General features: G+C 45.6%; 3 protein-coding genes across 4 annotated transcripts in view; 2 read left to right on the top strand and 1 right to left on the bottom strand.

The window, feature by feature from the left end:
* The window catches only part of LOC143956355 (uncharacterized), a 141859-nt gene extending 136406 nt beyond the window's left edge, over positions 1 to 5453 (top strand). The window contains exons 2-4 of the mRNA XM_077466572.1: positions 1604 to 1701; positions 1815 to 1923; positions 2548 to 5453. Coding sequence (XP_077322698.1) covers positions 1863 to 1923; positions 2548 to 3428 — 942 coding nt within the window. The 5' untranslated portion in view covers positions 1604 to 1701; positions 1815 to 1862 and the 3' untranslated portion in view covers positions 3429 to 5453. The remainder of the gene's footprint in view (positions 1 to 1603; positions 1702 to 1814; positions 1924 to 2547) is intronic.
* The window catches only part of LOC143956201 (uncharacterized), a 51342-nt gene continuing 34874 nt past the window's right edge, over positions 9 to 16476 (top strand). The window contains exons 1-3 of the mRNA XM_077466363.1: positions 9 to 237; positions 867 to 992; positions 1145 to 1288. Of these exons, the coding sequence (XP_077322489.1) occupies positions 915 to 992; positions 1145 to 1288 (222 nt within the window). The 5' untranslated portion in view covers positions 9 to 237; positions 867 to 914. The remainder of the gene's footprint in view (positions 238 to 866; positions 993 to 1144; positions 1289 to 16476) is intronic.
* Positions 8879 to 16476, bottom strand: part of LOC143956229 (uncharacterized) — a 146715-nt gene continuing 139117 nt past the window's right edge. The window contains exons 4-7 of one of the 2 annotated variants that reach the window (XM_077466404.1): positions 16236 to 16302; positions 16017 to 16114; positions 15785 to 15893; positions 8879 to 12104 (exon numbers count right to left, since the gene is read on the bottom strand). In XM_077466404.1, coding sequence (XP_077322530.1) covers positions 10657 to 12104; positions 15785 to 15893; positions 16017 to 16114; positions 16236 to 16302 — 1722 coding nt within the window. In that variant the 3' untranslated portion in view covers positions 8879 to 10656. The remainder of the gene's footprint in view (positions 12105 to 15784; positions 15894 to 16016; positions 16115 to 16235; positions 16303 to 16476) is intronic. The other variant, XM_077466405.1, reaches the window with a different exon arrangement.

Here is a 16476-nt window from a genome sequence, read left to right as displayed (position 1 = left end):
AAAAAAAGAAGTGGAGTGGAGACCACGTGCTTCCTGTCAGCGGTGGAGCTCCACTCTGCAGCCGGACACTCTTGTCCTTATATGGAGAGCTCTTCCCAGAGGCCAAACCTAAGGGGGAAAGGGGTGTGGCCTAGACAGGAAATGGTTGGGTCAGGTGAACAGGAAGTGCAGGGTGATCATTTCCAGGTCAGGGGAGGAGCCTGAGGAGAGAGGAGACATTGATGTTCCTGGCAGAAGGTAAGGGCAATCCTTTTTAAACCTGCAGTACATCAGGTCATTATAATGCCAGATATAAGGTGTGTACAGTGGACTGTTATAGCAGGAGGCAGCTTAGGCAATGGCATTATCACCCTGAGTATTATCAATAATTATGTTATTATTAATAGTATACTTTTATATAGCCATATACCACAGTGCTGTACAGAGAACCCTGAGACAATCTCTGAACCACAGGAGCTCACACTCAAATAATTGTTATATGTTATTATACATATACTGAACAAATTATTGTTATACATTTATATACAGTAGTTCTGACATATACCACAGCGCTGTACAGGGAACACTGAGCCAATCACATCAGTCTCTGTACCACAGGAGCTTACGTTCTAATGTCCCCCCCCCACACACACACAGTCACACACTACTACTATTATTATTATACTTTCATTTAGCTCTCACATATACCGCAGCGCTGTACAGAAAACACTGAGCCGGTCACATCCGTCTCTGAACCAGAGGAGCTTACACTCTAATGTCCGCTCACAGTCACACACTATTATTATACATTTATATAGCTCTGACATATACCACAGCGCTGTACAGAGAACACTGATTCACTGCATGACCTATGTTTCTGCCTGCAGAAGAAGCGTTGTTTTTTTTTTGAAGACCAAGACCGGGCACCTATTATAATGGAGAAGGAGCGGAGTCACATGACGCAGAAAATACTAGACCTCACCCTGGAGATCATCTACCTGCTGACCGGAGAGGTGAGGAGGATTCTGGGAGGTCACATGACATCACTCTTTTATGTCTAATAATAAAACACAGACCTGACCGGAGAGGTGATGGATCCTGAGACTTCTGAACGTTTTATCACATAGTTGAAATTTAGTTGATCACACAATATTTTCAAATACAGGATTATACAGTTGTGAAGAAGACATCTGGTAAACATAACAAGCCACAGTCAGAGCCTCCACCTTACTCCATGATCTCCAAAAGAAACATAGATAAGAAGATCCTGGAAGTCACCCAGAAGATCATTGATCTGCTGACAGGAGAGGTGAGCGGTGCCGGGAATTCTGGGACATTATCCAGTAACAGACAAGGGATGTGTCTGGATGGTGACTGTATCATTGTGTGTGTCAGGTTCCTATAAGGTGTCAGGATGTCACTGTCTTATTTTTCCACATAGGAATGGAAAAATTTGAAGGAACAGAAGGAAATCACGATGGAGAACCGACCACCTCTTGTTTTACCAGGTAAGATGAGACTTTATTGTAAAGGAGAGAGCAGTACAGAGGGTCCGCCTAGATCCCCCATCATCTGATAAACACATAGAAACAATGTATTCAGTCAGTGTGCGTGTTTCCTACAGATGGATCCAGTAATGGGAACCCACCAGAGAGATGTCCCCGTCCTCTGTATTCCCGGGATTCACCAAAGGAACATCACACCATCCCTCACCATCATCAGGTTAGTGGGAGCTGAGGGTCCCAAGGAAGAAACATCACTGAAAAGGTCTGCAGATCTTCAAAACAAATTCTCTTTTAAAAACTCAAACTTGAATATTTTTTTCTACCTTGTAGGGTGTAGACCTCATTAATATCAAAGTTGAAGTCATTGACGAAGAGGAGATGTACATGAGGAGTGAAGAACGGTGCAAAGAGGAAGGTACTGACATGGAGATCGGCGTAGGTGAGCGACAGACACTAAATCCAGAGAAGAGTCCCAGATTCTCCTTGTTCAGTCCCTACAACAAAATTGTCTTCTCCCCCCCCTCCTTTGTCAGTAGACAGTAATGTGGAGACAGTCTATGCCCCGTAGGGGGTCAAGGTAGATGACCTGTGCCGAGTGCGGGAGTCAGGGGAGATGGGCTGTGCCGAGAGCGGGAGTCGGGGGAGACAGGCTGTGCCGAGAGCGGGAGTCGGGGGAGACGGGCTGTGCCGAGAGGGGACACCTGATGTAAAGGAGCACTCTGATTTGGGCACTTGATGTAAAGGGGCACTCTGATGGCACACTTGATGTAAAGGGGCACTCTAATGGACACACCTGATGTAATGGAGCACTCTGATAGGGGAACCTAATATATTTTTGATAGACATACTATGACTACAATCTTTCTCATAGCCCAAACTTGAGATTTGGACCTCGGATTGAAGAAAAGTTTAGCGACCGGACCTACTTGAATTTTAATTTGTTACCCATGGTTTAGATGACAATTCATTACTGGAAATATACCCTTCTGTCCCTAAATGTCTTGGTATTTTTTCAGCTTTTGCTGACTGTATCTAATCATTTGTATCTTTTTATCTCCAACAGATGGAAAGAACTCCAGAAATGACCCTGAGGAAAGCCCGGTTTTATCTACCTTCTGTAAATTAGAAGGTGACAACTCTGGTCAAAGTTCTCCTGAAGATGTCTCCATAACCCAAACAGTACTATCCAGCATGGACCAATCACCTGATCCCTGTAGCCCTCAGGGATCTTCTCCCGACAGCTCACGTACTGTTGCTGCAAGTATTCATCTGGGACTTCATGACGTAGATGGATCACCCGATCACTTGAGCCCTGTACAATCTTCTCTTGATAGATCCCGGATTGTTACCTCCAATTTTAATTTTGGACTTCACAGTGTGCAGAGGTCACATGATCCGACCAACCCTGGAGAAACTTTTCCAGATAAATTGAACACCATTTCACACCGGATGGTTCGGAGATGTGAGAAATTCTTTCCCTGTCTGGACTGTGGCAGGCATTTTAGCCAGCAATCCAAGCTCCTCATCCATCGCAGGATTCACACGGGAGAGAAGCCTTTCCCCTGTCTGGACTGTGGGAAAGGGTTCACCCACAAGTCCTACCTGGTCCAGCACCAGCGGATCCACTCAGGGGAGAAGCCGTACCTGTGCTCTGAGTGCGGAAAGTGTTTCACCCGCAAGGCAGATCTGGTCACGCACTTCAGAATCCACACAGGTGAGAAGCCCTTCCCCTGTGCCGAGTGTGGCAAGTGCTTTACGCAGAAGTCGGCGTCCGTACGGCATCAACGGTTCCACACCGGCGAAAAGCCTTTCCCCTGCGCCGAGTGCGGGAAGTGCTTTACACACAAACCTGCTCTGCTGAAACACCAAAAGATTCATGTCCGGGAAAGATGCACCAAGACCCTGCAATGTATGGACTGTGGAAAGTGCTTGGGGCAGAAGTAAGATCGGGGCGCCTGATCGTGCTACAGTGACAATGACTAGCTGGCCTGCAATTTGTGATCTCATCTGACCATAAGGTCCATAATGATGGCAGCAGTAAGAAGCTTGAGAAGCTTGGTTTCAGCTGACTGTAGTTTTGCCAGGTGATGAACTACTGTAACACCAGGAGAGAATTTGGGGTGGGGGGGGGGGGTGTTATCCAGGCGCAAATTGTTTTTAACCAGTCTACACCATGTGTAGAATCAAGAGCGTTGACGGCTCACTTCATCTGTAGGGTGAGAATTTGGTTTGATACACCAAAAAGACGGAAACAGCAGAGGGGGCCAACTAAGTGCAGTATATGGGCAATTAAACTTAAGATTAGAATCCCCAAAATGGTGTGTAGGAAATAATTTCCATGTGTAGAATCAATGGAGTTGACAGCTCACGTCATCTGTAGGATGGGAATATGGCTCAATACACCAAGAAATTTTGAAGGAAACAGCAGAGGGCACTAACTAAGTGCGGTATATAAGAATCAAGAAGGAAATTCAGGATCTCCAAAATGGTGTGTAGGAAATCATCTCAATGTGTACAATTAAGAGGGTCAACAGATCACTTGACCTATAGGGTGGGAATTTGATTCAATAGACCAAGAAGACTTAAAGGAAACAGCAGAGGGCACCAACTAAGTGCAGTATATAGGCAATGAAACTTAAATTTAGGATTTCCAAAATGGTGTGTTGGAAATCATTCCCATGTGTAGAATTAAGTGGGTTGACAGTTTGCTTCACCTGTAGGGTGGGAATTTGGTTCAATACACCAAGAAGACTTAAAGGAAACAGCAGAGGACACCAACTAAGTGCAGTATATAGGAAAAGTCTTTACTAAAAATCACAAGTGGCAACTCACAAGAGGCACAGGGGTAAGAATCCATCCAGTGCGCTCTGCCGCTTCCTTTAATTCTTCTTGGTGTATTGAACTGAATTCCCACCCTACAAGTGAAGTGAGCTGCCAACCCTCTTGATTCCACACCTCCAACATTTTTTTCCTACACACCGTTTTGGAGATCCTAAATTTAATTATCATTTCCCATATGCTGCACTTATTTGGCACCCTCTGCTGTTGCCTTTAAGTTTTCTTGGTGTATCGAACCAAATTCCCACCCTCCGGGTGAAGTGAGCTGTCAACCCTCTTGATTCTACAAATGGAAATGATTTCCCACACACCGCTTTGGCGATCCTAAATGTAATTTTAAATTCCTATATACTGCACTTAGTTGGTGCCCTCTCCTGTTTCCCTACCGACGCAATTGTACTGACCTTCCTTTCAATACGCCACTGCTTCTTTCAAGTTCCCAGAGTGAAATCGGTGGGGAAAAAAAAAAAGTATATCCAGGAGGCCCTGGAACTTTGAGATAAATTTTATATGAAGTATTGAGAGGGCAAAAACATTTGAAGAGCCCACTGACTCAAGCAGGTACCCCAGAAAAAAACAAACAACGTGCATACATGGAAGGAGCATCAGACCCAAAAATAAGAGTCCAATTTAATTTATAGATATTGTGATCAAAGGCATCCAAGCGCATTTCGGCATGGTTCCTGTGTTGCCAGTGTCCAGGAACCAACACTACCACTTGTGGAGAGGAATCGAGACCTTAGCCCTGTGTATGCTCCTACCAGAGCTTAGACAAGACTTCTTTTCTTCCCTCCTAAAAGTATCGTGGGGAGGGTATTTATGTGTTCCTTGCATGGGCAAAACCAAGATTGGCGCTAAATGCAAATTCTTACGAGTGGCTTCCCTGGTCCTTCAATTGTGATGGACCAAACGCTTGGAATCGGCACCAATCCCTCGTCAGGAAAAGGCACACCTTGGAGACCTATTTGGAGAAGAAATTCCGAACCTACAAGAATTTCACCACGGTAGAAAAACAATCCACTGTAACCGGTATCGGTTAACCTGTTCAAGTGGTATAATAGTCTTAACGTAGACAGAAACTATGTGTAGATGTAGTAAAAACACCAAATAAAACTGTTATTTCACATCGTTTCTTTGTTTCATTTATTACATGACCACCTCCAGTTATCATCCCATCCCGGTGCCAGAATCTCCTCTAGGGCACCAAGGGTTTTGAATCTTTTGTTCCCTTCCATCAGTAGCCACATCTGCTCTTCTGCTGCCCCCTACGGCGTGCGTTTTTACCGTTTGCCGACCCGCCTCAGTCCATACAGTGCATCCGGAAAGTACTCACAGCGTTTTCGATTTTTCCACATTTTGATTAAATTAATTATTTTCCTCCAAAAATTCTACAAACAATACCCCATAACGACAACGCGAAAGAAGTTTGTTTGAAACCTTTGCAAATGTATTAAAAATAAAAACCGAACAATATCCCATGTACATAAGTATTCACAGCCTTTGCTCAATACTTTATTGAAGCCCCTTTGGCACCAATTACAGCCTCAAGTCTTGTTAAGTATGATGCTACAAGCTTGGCACACCTATTTTTGGCCAGTTTCTCCCGATTTCTTCTTTGCAGGACCTCTCAAGCTCCATCAGGTTGGATGGGGAGCGCCGGTGCACAGCCATTTTCAGATCTCTCCAGAGATGTTCAATCAGGTTCAAGTGAGATGTCCCGTAGCCACTCTTTTGTTATCTTGGCTGTGTGCTTGGGGTCGTTGTCTTGTTGGAAAACGAACCCTCACCCTAGTCTGAGGTCCAGAGCATTTTGGAGCAGGTTTACATCAAGAATGTCTCTGTAGATTGCTGCATTCATATTTCCCTCAATCCTGACTAGGCTCCCACTTCCTGCCACTGATAAACATCCCCACAACATGATGCTGCCACCACCAGGCTTCACTGTAGGGATGGTATTGGCCAGGTGATGAGCGGTGCCTAGTTTCCTCCAGACATGATGCTTGCCATTTAGGCCAATCTTTGTTTCATCAGACCGGAGAATTTTGTTTCTCATGGTCTGAGAGTCCTTCAGGTGCCTTTTGGCAAACTCCAAGTGGGCTGTCATGTGCCTTTTACTGAGGAACGGCTTCTGTCTGGCCACCCCACCATACAGGCGTGGTTGGTGGACTGTGTAACAGACTCAACAATGACAGAGGCTTTTGGAGGGGACTGAATACTAGCCTACCCACTATGGGCCCTGGTTTGTTAAGGGAAACCTTTGTTTCAGATCCCCATGCCCTCTTATGTCTAAGTCCCCCTGTGTCTATTAAGGGCACAGGGTGACTGAGAAAATTATGGACAGATACTTTATGGAACAGAAATATATATCCACAACATCTCCCAGGAAATATACAAAGACAATTCCTGGTTTATTTGATTCTGAACTATACATGTTAATTGAAAGAGCTGATCACATTGGCCTCTGTATAATGTAGGGGACGGTTAGTCTACTACTGGTGGTCTCGTGCTATTCTGTGAAGGTGTCCTTGTGTTTATACTTATGATAATGTTTATTGTAGTTTGTGAGCTAGGAGACGACCTCTGAGTCACCTAGGCTAGTTAAATGACTAGTTAATTAGCTCATGTTAATTTATGTTTCTGGTTACAGTTTGTGTTGTTAGGGTAATATGATCAGAAGGGGGAACCTCCTTACCAAGTGTATAAAAGCCTGTATTCCTGTCCAATAAAATATTCCATGTTTCTGTTTGTAACTGAGCTAGTCTCGCCTGGTTATTGCTTACAATATTCGGCTGTAATATCTGAAGGTCCAGATTGGAGGAAGTGTACTGACGGAAGCACTCAAGCAGAGTGTGATGGGTTCCATTACAGAGTGCTGCAGAGATGGTTGTTCTTCTGGAAGGTTCTCCTCTCTCCACAGAGAAACGCTTGAACTCTGTCAATGTGACCAAGAGGTTCCTGGTCACCTCCCAGACTAAGGCCCTTCTCCCTCGATTTGTTCAGTTTAGCCGGGCGGCATGCTCTAGGAAGAGTCCTGGTGGTTCCAAACTTTATGAATTATGGAGGCCACTGTGCTCATTGGGACCTTCAATGCGGCAGAAATTTTTCTGTACCCTTCCCCAGATCTGTGCCTCAATACAAACCTGTCTTGGAGGTCTACAGACAATTCCTTGGACTTCATGGCTTGGTTTGTGCTCTGACATGCACTGTTAACTGTGGGACCAGTTAGACAGTATAGACAGGTGTGTGCCTTTCGAAATCATGTCTAATCAACTGAATTTACCACAGGTGGACTCCAATCAAGTTGCAGAAACATCTAAAGGATTATCAGTGGAAACAGGATGTACCTGGGCTAATTTTTGAGTGTCATGGCAAAGGCTGAGAATACTTATGTACATGGCATTTTTTTGGTTTTTATTTTTAATAAATTTGCAAAGATTTTAAACAAACTTCTTTCACGTTGTCATTATGTGGTATTGTTTGTAGAATTTTGATGAAAATAATTAATTGAATCCATTTTGGAATAAAGCTGTAGCATAACAAAATGTGGAAAAAGTGAAGCACTGTGAATACTTTCTGGATGCACTGTATACTACGAAGGGGCACTACCTACAAGGCACAGTGAAGTACCCATATGTTTCCGGGTTTCAGGCACACGTGTGCAGATTCTAGACCGATTGTTACACTGTTTACTTCCTTAAGGAGGAGCTCCATTCATTTCTGTGTTTATTAAAAGTCAGCAGCTACAAAAACTGTAGCTGCTGACTGTTAATAAACTGACACTCACCTATCCCAGGATCCAGCAATGTCCTCACCCAAGCCATCCCTTCCCTCCATCTTCTGTCCCCGGCGCCATCATCTCAACTGTGGGCACCTGGCTGTGACAGCTTGCGGCTTCTCAGCCAGGTGCTCACTGTGCATGCGCAAGCCCGCAATCTTGTGAGACCTGTGACGTGTCCCAGAGGTCCCACATTTGACACTATTCAGGGGGAGCAGGTATCTGTTTTTCACAGGTACCCGTCCCCACTTCCTGGGGGGGGTCTCGCTGCGGCAAGATCATTTGGAAGTCTGACCCCCCTCCTCTGGGTAATTCAGAAAGTGCAGCGCGTTTTGCGCATGCGCAGTAGGGAACAGGCTGGCCGCAGGGCTTCACTGCCTGTTTCCCTTACAGGCAATGGCGGCAGCAGCACCCGGGAGCTGATGGAAATATTGGCTGGGGTGCCAACATCGCTGGATTCCAGGACAGGTAAGTGTCCTAATATTAAAAGTCAGCAGCTGCAGTATGTGTCGCTGCTGACTTTTCATTTTGTCGTGGGGGGCGGGAGCTCCTCTTTAACCACTTGCTTACTGGGCACTTAAACCCCCCTCCTGTCCAGACCAATTTTCAGCTTTCAGCGCTGATGCACTTTGAATGACAATTGCGCGGTCATACAACACTGTACCCAAATTAAATTTTTATCATTTTTTCCCCCACAAATAGAGCTTTCTTTTGGTGGTATTTAATTACAGCTGGGAGTTTTATTTTTTGCTAAACAAACAAAAAAAGATGCAAAATAAAAAAAAATTTAAAATCACGTTTAATAGTTTGTTATAAAATTTTTCAAACAGGTAATTTTTCTCCTTCATTGAAATGCGCTGATGAGGCGGCACTGGTGGGCACTGATATGCTGCACTGGTGGGCACTGATAGGCACGGTTAAGGTGGCACAGATAAGGCGGTACTGATAGGCACAGATAAGGCAGCACTGATGGGCGCAGATAAGGCGGCACTGATGGGCACAGATAAGATGGCACGGATGGGTGGCACGGATAGGTACCACTGATAGATGGGACTGATGGGCACTGATGGGCGGCACTGGTAGATGACACTGATGGGCACGGATATGTGGCATATGAGGTGCAGCACTGTTGTTGAGGCAGATTGTGGGCACTGATAGGTGGCACTGTGGGCACTGATGGGCGGCACTATGGGCACTAAGGGGTGGTACTGATGGGTGGCACTTTTACTTTATTTAGATGGCACTGGCAGGGGGCACTGATGACTTGGCCGTGATCGGAACTGAAGTCCCTCTCACGGCTGCCGGTGATCGGCTTTTTTTTTTCTCCTCACGCTGTCAGCGCGAGGAGGAAAAATAGCCGATTACCGGCTGTTGTGATCACATGATCAGCTGTCATTGGCTGACAGCTGATCACGTGGTAAGGGGTCGGGATCGACCCCTTGCTCCGTTCTGTGATCAGGCGAGTCTCATAGACTCGCTGATCACAGAGTGCGCCGCGCGCGCCCCTCAGGGGGCGCGCAGGCCGCTCGTGCAAGGGACGACGTCAATAGACATAGTCCCGGCAAAGGAGGTCCGCGCTGTAGCCGTCATTTGGCTATAGCGCGGATCTCAAGCGGTTAAAGTGGTTGTAAACCGCATACATGAAATATGAACAAAGCATATCCCTCTATAGTGTGTGCTTGTCTCAGTCCAGAGCTTCTGCCTGCTGCCTCGTTCCTCTGCTATCAGCATGAGCCATTTTTCTGACACCAGGAGAAAAATGGTGACAGGGGAGGGACCTGCAGCAGATTGACTGCCTCAGCTCTGCTCCTGTGAGTGGTATGAAGGGGGGGGGGGTTGCGTCCCTTTCTCCAATCAGCTCTCTGAGCTCTCCTCACTGAGCTCTGCAGAGTGTAATTTCAGATCTCCACCCCCTTTTTTCTGAACTCTCAGGCAAGCTTTAAAAATTTAGCAATTTGAACAGAGGTAGCGAAGAGAAGACTGCAGATAAACCGGTACAACTTATGTAGGAGAATTGGTTCAATCTCTGTGTTTCACCTAAGGCCAGTCACTTCACTGGCTACATGGAAGAGTTTACAACCACTTTAAGCCTTTTTTTTATTTGTGGTCTTTACATTTCCTCTAGAGAACTTTGTATCATTGTTGGGTAGGTGAAGAAGGAAACCTATGTGCTCAGTTGGGCAACTGAGAGCCATTAGTTGCTATTAGATGAACTCTTTTCCTCTAACCATGAGATGTGACCACTTTGGCCCATCATATATTCTCAGGTACTTCTCATACAGCTGTGCTACAAGGGGCTTTACTGTCAAGGAAGAACTTGGAACCAAAAAAGGGTGCAACATGTTAGATGATTTTTCAAAATAGACCCGTCTTAGAGAAGTATTTTTTATCATGACCTGAAAAAATCCCCACACAACAAGTTGAGTATTTTTATACAGATAAAAAATATCAGCACTACATACACACACATACTTAAAGTTACCAACACTATCATCTTTGTTTTGTTTAAATGTGGCCCCTTCTAATGAGGTGCCACCAAGCTCTTCTGCCAGGCTCTGGTCAAGACGTGGACCTTCCATCTTGGTGACTTCTCAGGTGTTGGACGAGGCTCTGCTTCTGCGTATAACCTTTCCCACACTCGGTACAGAAAAAGGGTCTCTCTCCCGTATGAAGTCTCAGATGGCGGACAAGCTTTGTTTTTTCGGCAAATCGCCGATCGCACTCGGGGCATGGGTAAGGCTTGTCGCCGGTGTGGATTCTCCGGTGCCGGACGAGATACGACTTATATGGAAAGCATTTCCCACAGTCCGGGCAGGGGTAGGGCCTCTCCCGCGTGTGAAAGACCTGATGTTGGACAAGCCTGGCCTTGCATGGAAATGTCTTTTCGCACTCGGTGCAAGGGTAGGACTGGTCGTCGGAGCGAGGTCTGGGATGTTTTTGAAAAAGTTTTCTGCCCTTGGGCTCAGAAGATGGCTTCTCTTCCAGGTGGTCCTTCTCATGTACACTGAGCATTGACTCATCTGTGAAGCATTTCCCGCACTGTGAACAGGAGAAAGGCTTCTCGATGGTGTGAAGCCTCCAGTGGCGGAGGAGTTTGGATTTTTGGGCAAAGCACCGGTCGCATTCCGGGCACGGGAAAGGCTTCTCGCCCGTGTGGCTTCGCAAGTGGATGACCAGGTCCGTTTTCTGTACGAAGCGTTTCTCGCACTCGGGACAGGGGAAGGGCCTGTCTCCGGAGTGAAGCTTTTGATGGCGTACCAGCCGAGGTTTGTGGGAAAACCGCCGTCCGCACTCAGAGCACTGAAACGGTTTCTCTCCCGTGTGGATCCTCCGATGGACCGTCAGGTCCTTTTTGTCTCTGAAGCTGCGATCGCAGTCCTGACAGGCGAACGGTTTTTCACCCGTGTGAAACCTCTCGTGTCGGGTGAGTTGGGATTTTTGTGAAAAGCTCTGACCGCATTCCGAGCACTGGAAAGGCTTTTCTCCCGTGTGGACCCTCTGGTGCACCAGAAGGTCAGCCTTCTGTATGAAGCTCCTCCCGCACTCTTGGCAGGCGAAGGGCTTTTCGGCCTGGTGCAAAAGCTGATGATGTAGGAGGGTCGATTTGTACAAGAACTGTTTGCCACACTCCTGGCACTGGAAAGGCTTGTTGGGCGTGTGAAGTTTCCTATGCCTGTTAAGAGCCACTTTGTTTGAGAAGCATTTATGGCATTCGGAGCACTGAAACGGTTTTTCCCCCAAGTGGAGTTTTTCGTGGAGAACGCGCTCTGCGTTCTGGGTGAAACATTTCCCGCATTTAGAGCAGGGGAAAACCTGACCCATGCTGTGTAGAAGATCATCTGCAGAAGCTTCCTCCTTGGAGGGATCAGTTGATCTACTCTCACAGCAACTTACTGGATGCACATTTGAGTAGAGGAGGCATTCTTCTGGGGCCTCTCGTCTGCTATCCCTATATTCTGTTTTATAATAAAGATCTTCTTCTGAAGTTCTCCTTATGTAGTGTCCATCTGCCAGGGAGTAAAATAAATGTTAATAATCGTAAAGTGCACTAGCAAAAAAAAAAAAAGTTTTAAGGAAATAAGCAGTGTAAAGTTCAGCCTGTTAGCCCTTGTACACACGGTCGGAGATTCCGACGGAATGTGTCCGATCGGACCGTTTTGTCGGATATTCCGACTGTGTGTGGTCTCCATCGGACTGTTTCCGTCTGAGTATCCGACGGACCAAGTTTTCCAACTTGTTGGTAAAATTTACTGACAAAATGCTCCGATCGGACCTTGTCCGATCATGTGTAGAGAATTCCGATCGGACAAAGTGCCACGCATGCTCAGATCAAATTCCTATATCAAAGCTATTGGCTACTAGCCTGAACGTAGTCCCGTCGTAACGAAATAACGTCATCACGTTGTGAACAATCGGACTTTCAGACAATTTTGTCCGACCGTGTGTTTGCAACTGTTTCGGACAAAATCCGACAGATTTGGTTGTCGGAATGTCCGACCGTGTGTACAAGGGCTAACCTTCACCATCTGCTGGTTATTACCAGCACTGCAGCTGAGATCTATGCGGTGCACACCTGTGTTCATTAATGGACAATAAAGTAAGGGGCCTTTTACATGGGTGCCTCCGTGTTACGGATTCTGCTTGTCCAGCGGGTGAGAAATCGCTCTGCTGATACCCGCTGTGCAGGCGGACGACAGGTCTGTTTCTGCTCACTGTGCAGAGCGGACACTGACACAGTCCCGCTCTCTTCTATGGAAAAATCGAAAAGGAAAGGACCACCTGTCCATTTCCATCTGATCCTATCCGATCTTCCAGATGGATGGAAAATAAGACCACCATCCATCTGGTTTTTGCAGGCAGGAACTAATCGGATCCGCCACTCCACAGAGGAGACTGGAGGGTCCGAGCGGGTCTGCATGAAAAACTGACAGGCGAACCTGATCGGACAGCCTGTGTGAAAGGACCCTAAGGCTGCATTCACACCTGAGTGTAGCGGTTTCAAGCAGAAAATCGCACGAAATTACCGCGATTTTGCTGCGTTTTTTGCTGCGTTTTTTACTGCAATTTGCCGCGATTTTGTGCAGGGCAAAAGGTCACCAATAATAAAGTATATACAAAGCCGCGCCAACCCTCCACTACATATAATATAAAATTAAAATTAAAAAATAAAATAAAATATGAAAATAAAAATAAAGACTAATACAATTATGCAAAAAGACCTCAAATGATGTGTAGATAACCAAAAAGGCAAAAATGGCATAAAGTGAAAAAAGTCCAATTTAAGAAAAGTTCATAGGTGAATCCAAATAACGGACGTAAGTGTTCTTAAATGACAGCACCACAGTGGTTCAACACTTTCCAAGGCGCGTGAGATACCCGTCACCATATGTTGAATGTGCTTACCAGAAAATATATGGAATGAAGCATATACAAATGATAAGTGGATGCACTCCATCTCTTAGCGGTGTTTCCAAGATAATAGTCTGTTCAGTGGTCTCGATATGAAGCACTCAGAGGCCCACAGAAAAGAAAGGGACTGACATAGCGTAATAACGTAGGAACAGTTTAATAAATAAAAGTAATGCACTTACAAGTACGTAGATAAAACACAGCATATAGGAGCAATGTAAAAAGCCGGCCGGCAAACAGGAGCCCGTCCTCCTCTCCTACAACGCGTTTCGTCATACCTGACGTTGTCAATGGGGAACGGTTCCCCATTGACAACGTCAGGTATGACGAAACGCGTCTGGGAAGGCACGCAGTGACGCCACCACGTTGTAGGAGAGGAGGACGGGCTCCTGTTTGCCGGCCGGCTTTTTACATTGCTCCTATATGCTGTGTTTTATCTACGTACTTGTAAGTGCATTACTTTTATTTATTAAACTGTTCCTACGTTATTACGCTATGTCAGTCCCTTTCTTTTCTGTGGGCCTCTGAGTGCTTCATATCGAGACCACTGAACAGACTATTATCTTGGAAACACCGCTAAGAGATGGAGTGCTGACCCAGCTGAGGAAGGTTAACCTGGATGTCATCCACTTATCATTTGTATATGCTTCATTCCATATATTTTCTGGTAAGCGCATTCAACATATGGTGACGGGTATCTCACGCGCCTTGGAAAGTGTTGAACCACTGTGGTGCTGTCATTTAAGAACACTTACGTCCGTTATTTGGATTCACCTATGAACTTTTCTTAAATTGGACTTTTTTCACTTTATGCCATTTTTGCCTTTTTGGTTATCTACACATCATTTGAGGTCTTTTTGCATAATTGTATTAGTCTTTATTTTTATTTTCATATTTTATTTTATTTTTTAATTTTAATTTTATATTATATGTAGTGGAGGGTTGGCGCGGCTTTGTATATACTTTATTACTGTTGGGTGCCATATCACATTTATTGCTGCCGCCTATTTTGTTAGTTTGTTAATTTTACACTATTTTTCCTAGCGCGGTTTACATTTTTCCTAAAAGGTCACCAATGTTAAAAGAAGAAAAACGCCCAAATCTGCTCGATTCGAGCGACAAAAAAGGGTCCGGAACTTGTTTGAGCTTCAGGCGTTCGGCTTCAGGCGACATGGAGTGGAGATGTGAACCATCTCCATTGCGAATAATAGATTTTTTCCCCTCTAGCGTTTTGTAGCTTCAGGCTTTAAGCTACAAAACGCTCAGGTGTAAATGGGGTCTTAGGCAACACCTTCGAGCAGGTTTGTTTGCTCATGTCTTAGAACAGGGTTTCTCAACTAGGGTTCCTCCAGGGGTTGCTAGGGGTTCTTTGAGCAAAGTGCAACTTCTGCTTCTCAGGTAAGTTCCCACTGACCACAGGAAAGATGGTAGGCACTCGGGATAAGATCCAAAAATGGTCTTGCTTTATTGAAATAGCATGTACAATAGCTGTAAAACAGACAACGCGTTTCGCCCGTCAAGGCTTAATCATGGCTTGTGTTTTAAGGCCTGACAGCCAAAACACGTTGGCTGTTTTACAGCTATTGTACATGCTTTTTCAATAAAGGAAGGTTATTTTTAGATGCTATCCTGAGTGTCGGCCATCTTTCCTGTGATCCATGTGTTATAGAGGTGTCAGCAGCCTCAAAGTCTGAGCACGGGTGGAGCTGTTATGCATGAAGGTGGAAGCGTACCATACACCTGTTTCCATTTCAAGTTCCCACTGACACCATTGATCTTTGTAGCTATCAGTAAGGGGGTAATTCTTCCCAATGGCCACAAGTGTAAGGAGCATTCTTCCCACTGACCGTCACACTAATGCATCATGAGTTGTAGATACAGTCAATTTTAGGAGGGGTTCCCTAAGATCGGAAAGCTATTTCAAGGGTTCCTCTGTATTGAAAAGGTTGAGAAAGGAGGCCCTAGATGGGAAGTCTGTATGTTTCTGACTTCTGTCTGGCTACCCATGCCTTGGATTATCTTATTGTCTTGATCGATTTTGTACTCAGCTTGTCTGTGCTTATCCTGGTCATGGACATATTACCTCTGCTAGTGTCAGTCATTGCTCCATTTACTTGTCTGGAATCTGGACTCTGTTTGCCTGTGCTTGATCAAGCCATTGGCCAAATAATAGGAGGAGAGCCAGGCACCACTAGCTGCTGGTAGGTTCTGAGCCCCCCCCCCACTTCCTCCCAGATATATGGGACGGGAGAATTTTATCTGCATGTCTATTGCTCACCAGTGCTGATTTCTGTTGGGAATTCCTCCTCCTTCACCATCACAGGTGTGATCTCCCCATCTTCTGCTTCCTCTTTCATCTCAACTTTGATATTGATCAGGTTTTCTTCCTGCACGGTGGACAGGACATTTCTTAACATAACATTCAAAAAGGAGAATCAGATGATAAGATCCAAGAGCCTTCTCTCCAGATCATACAGTGCACTTCACTGGAGACCCTCAGTGCCACCTACCTGATCATGGGGAGGGGTGGAGTGACCTTCCTGTGTGGAATCCCGGGAATACAGAGGACGGGGACATCTCTCTGGTGGGTTCCCATTACTGGATCCATCTGTAGGAAACACACACACTGACTGAATACATTGTTCCTATGTGTTTATCAGATGATGGGGGATCTAGGTGGATCTTCAATACTCTTCTCTCCTTTACACGAAATTAACATTTCCTCTTACCCGGTGAAGTGAAGGGTGGCTGGTTCTCCATCATGGCATCCGTCTGTTCCTCCAAATTCTTCCATTCCTATGTGCAAAATAGACAGTGACATCCTGACACCTTATAGCAGGGATATGCAATTAGCGGACCTCCAGCTGTTGCAGAACTACAAGTCCCATGAGGCATAGCAAGACTCTGACAGCCACAGGCATGACACCCAGAGGCATGATGGGACTTGTAGTTTTGCAACAGCTGGAGGTC

The sequence above is a fragment of the Lithobates pipiens genome, unplaced genomic scaffold, assembly GCF_037356315.1.
Source record: "Lithobates pipiens isolate NorthernLeopardFrog02 unplaced genomic scaffold, aLitPip1_a1.2 Scaffold_35, whole genome shotgun sequence".
Taxonomy (NCBI): Eukaryota; Metazoa; Chordata; class Amphibia; order Anura; family Ranidae; genus Lithobates; species Lithobates pipiens.
Note: the sequence above shows the minus strand (reverse complement) of the source record. Positions and strands in the feature narration are given on the sequence as shown.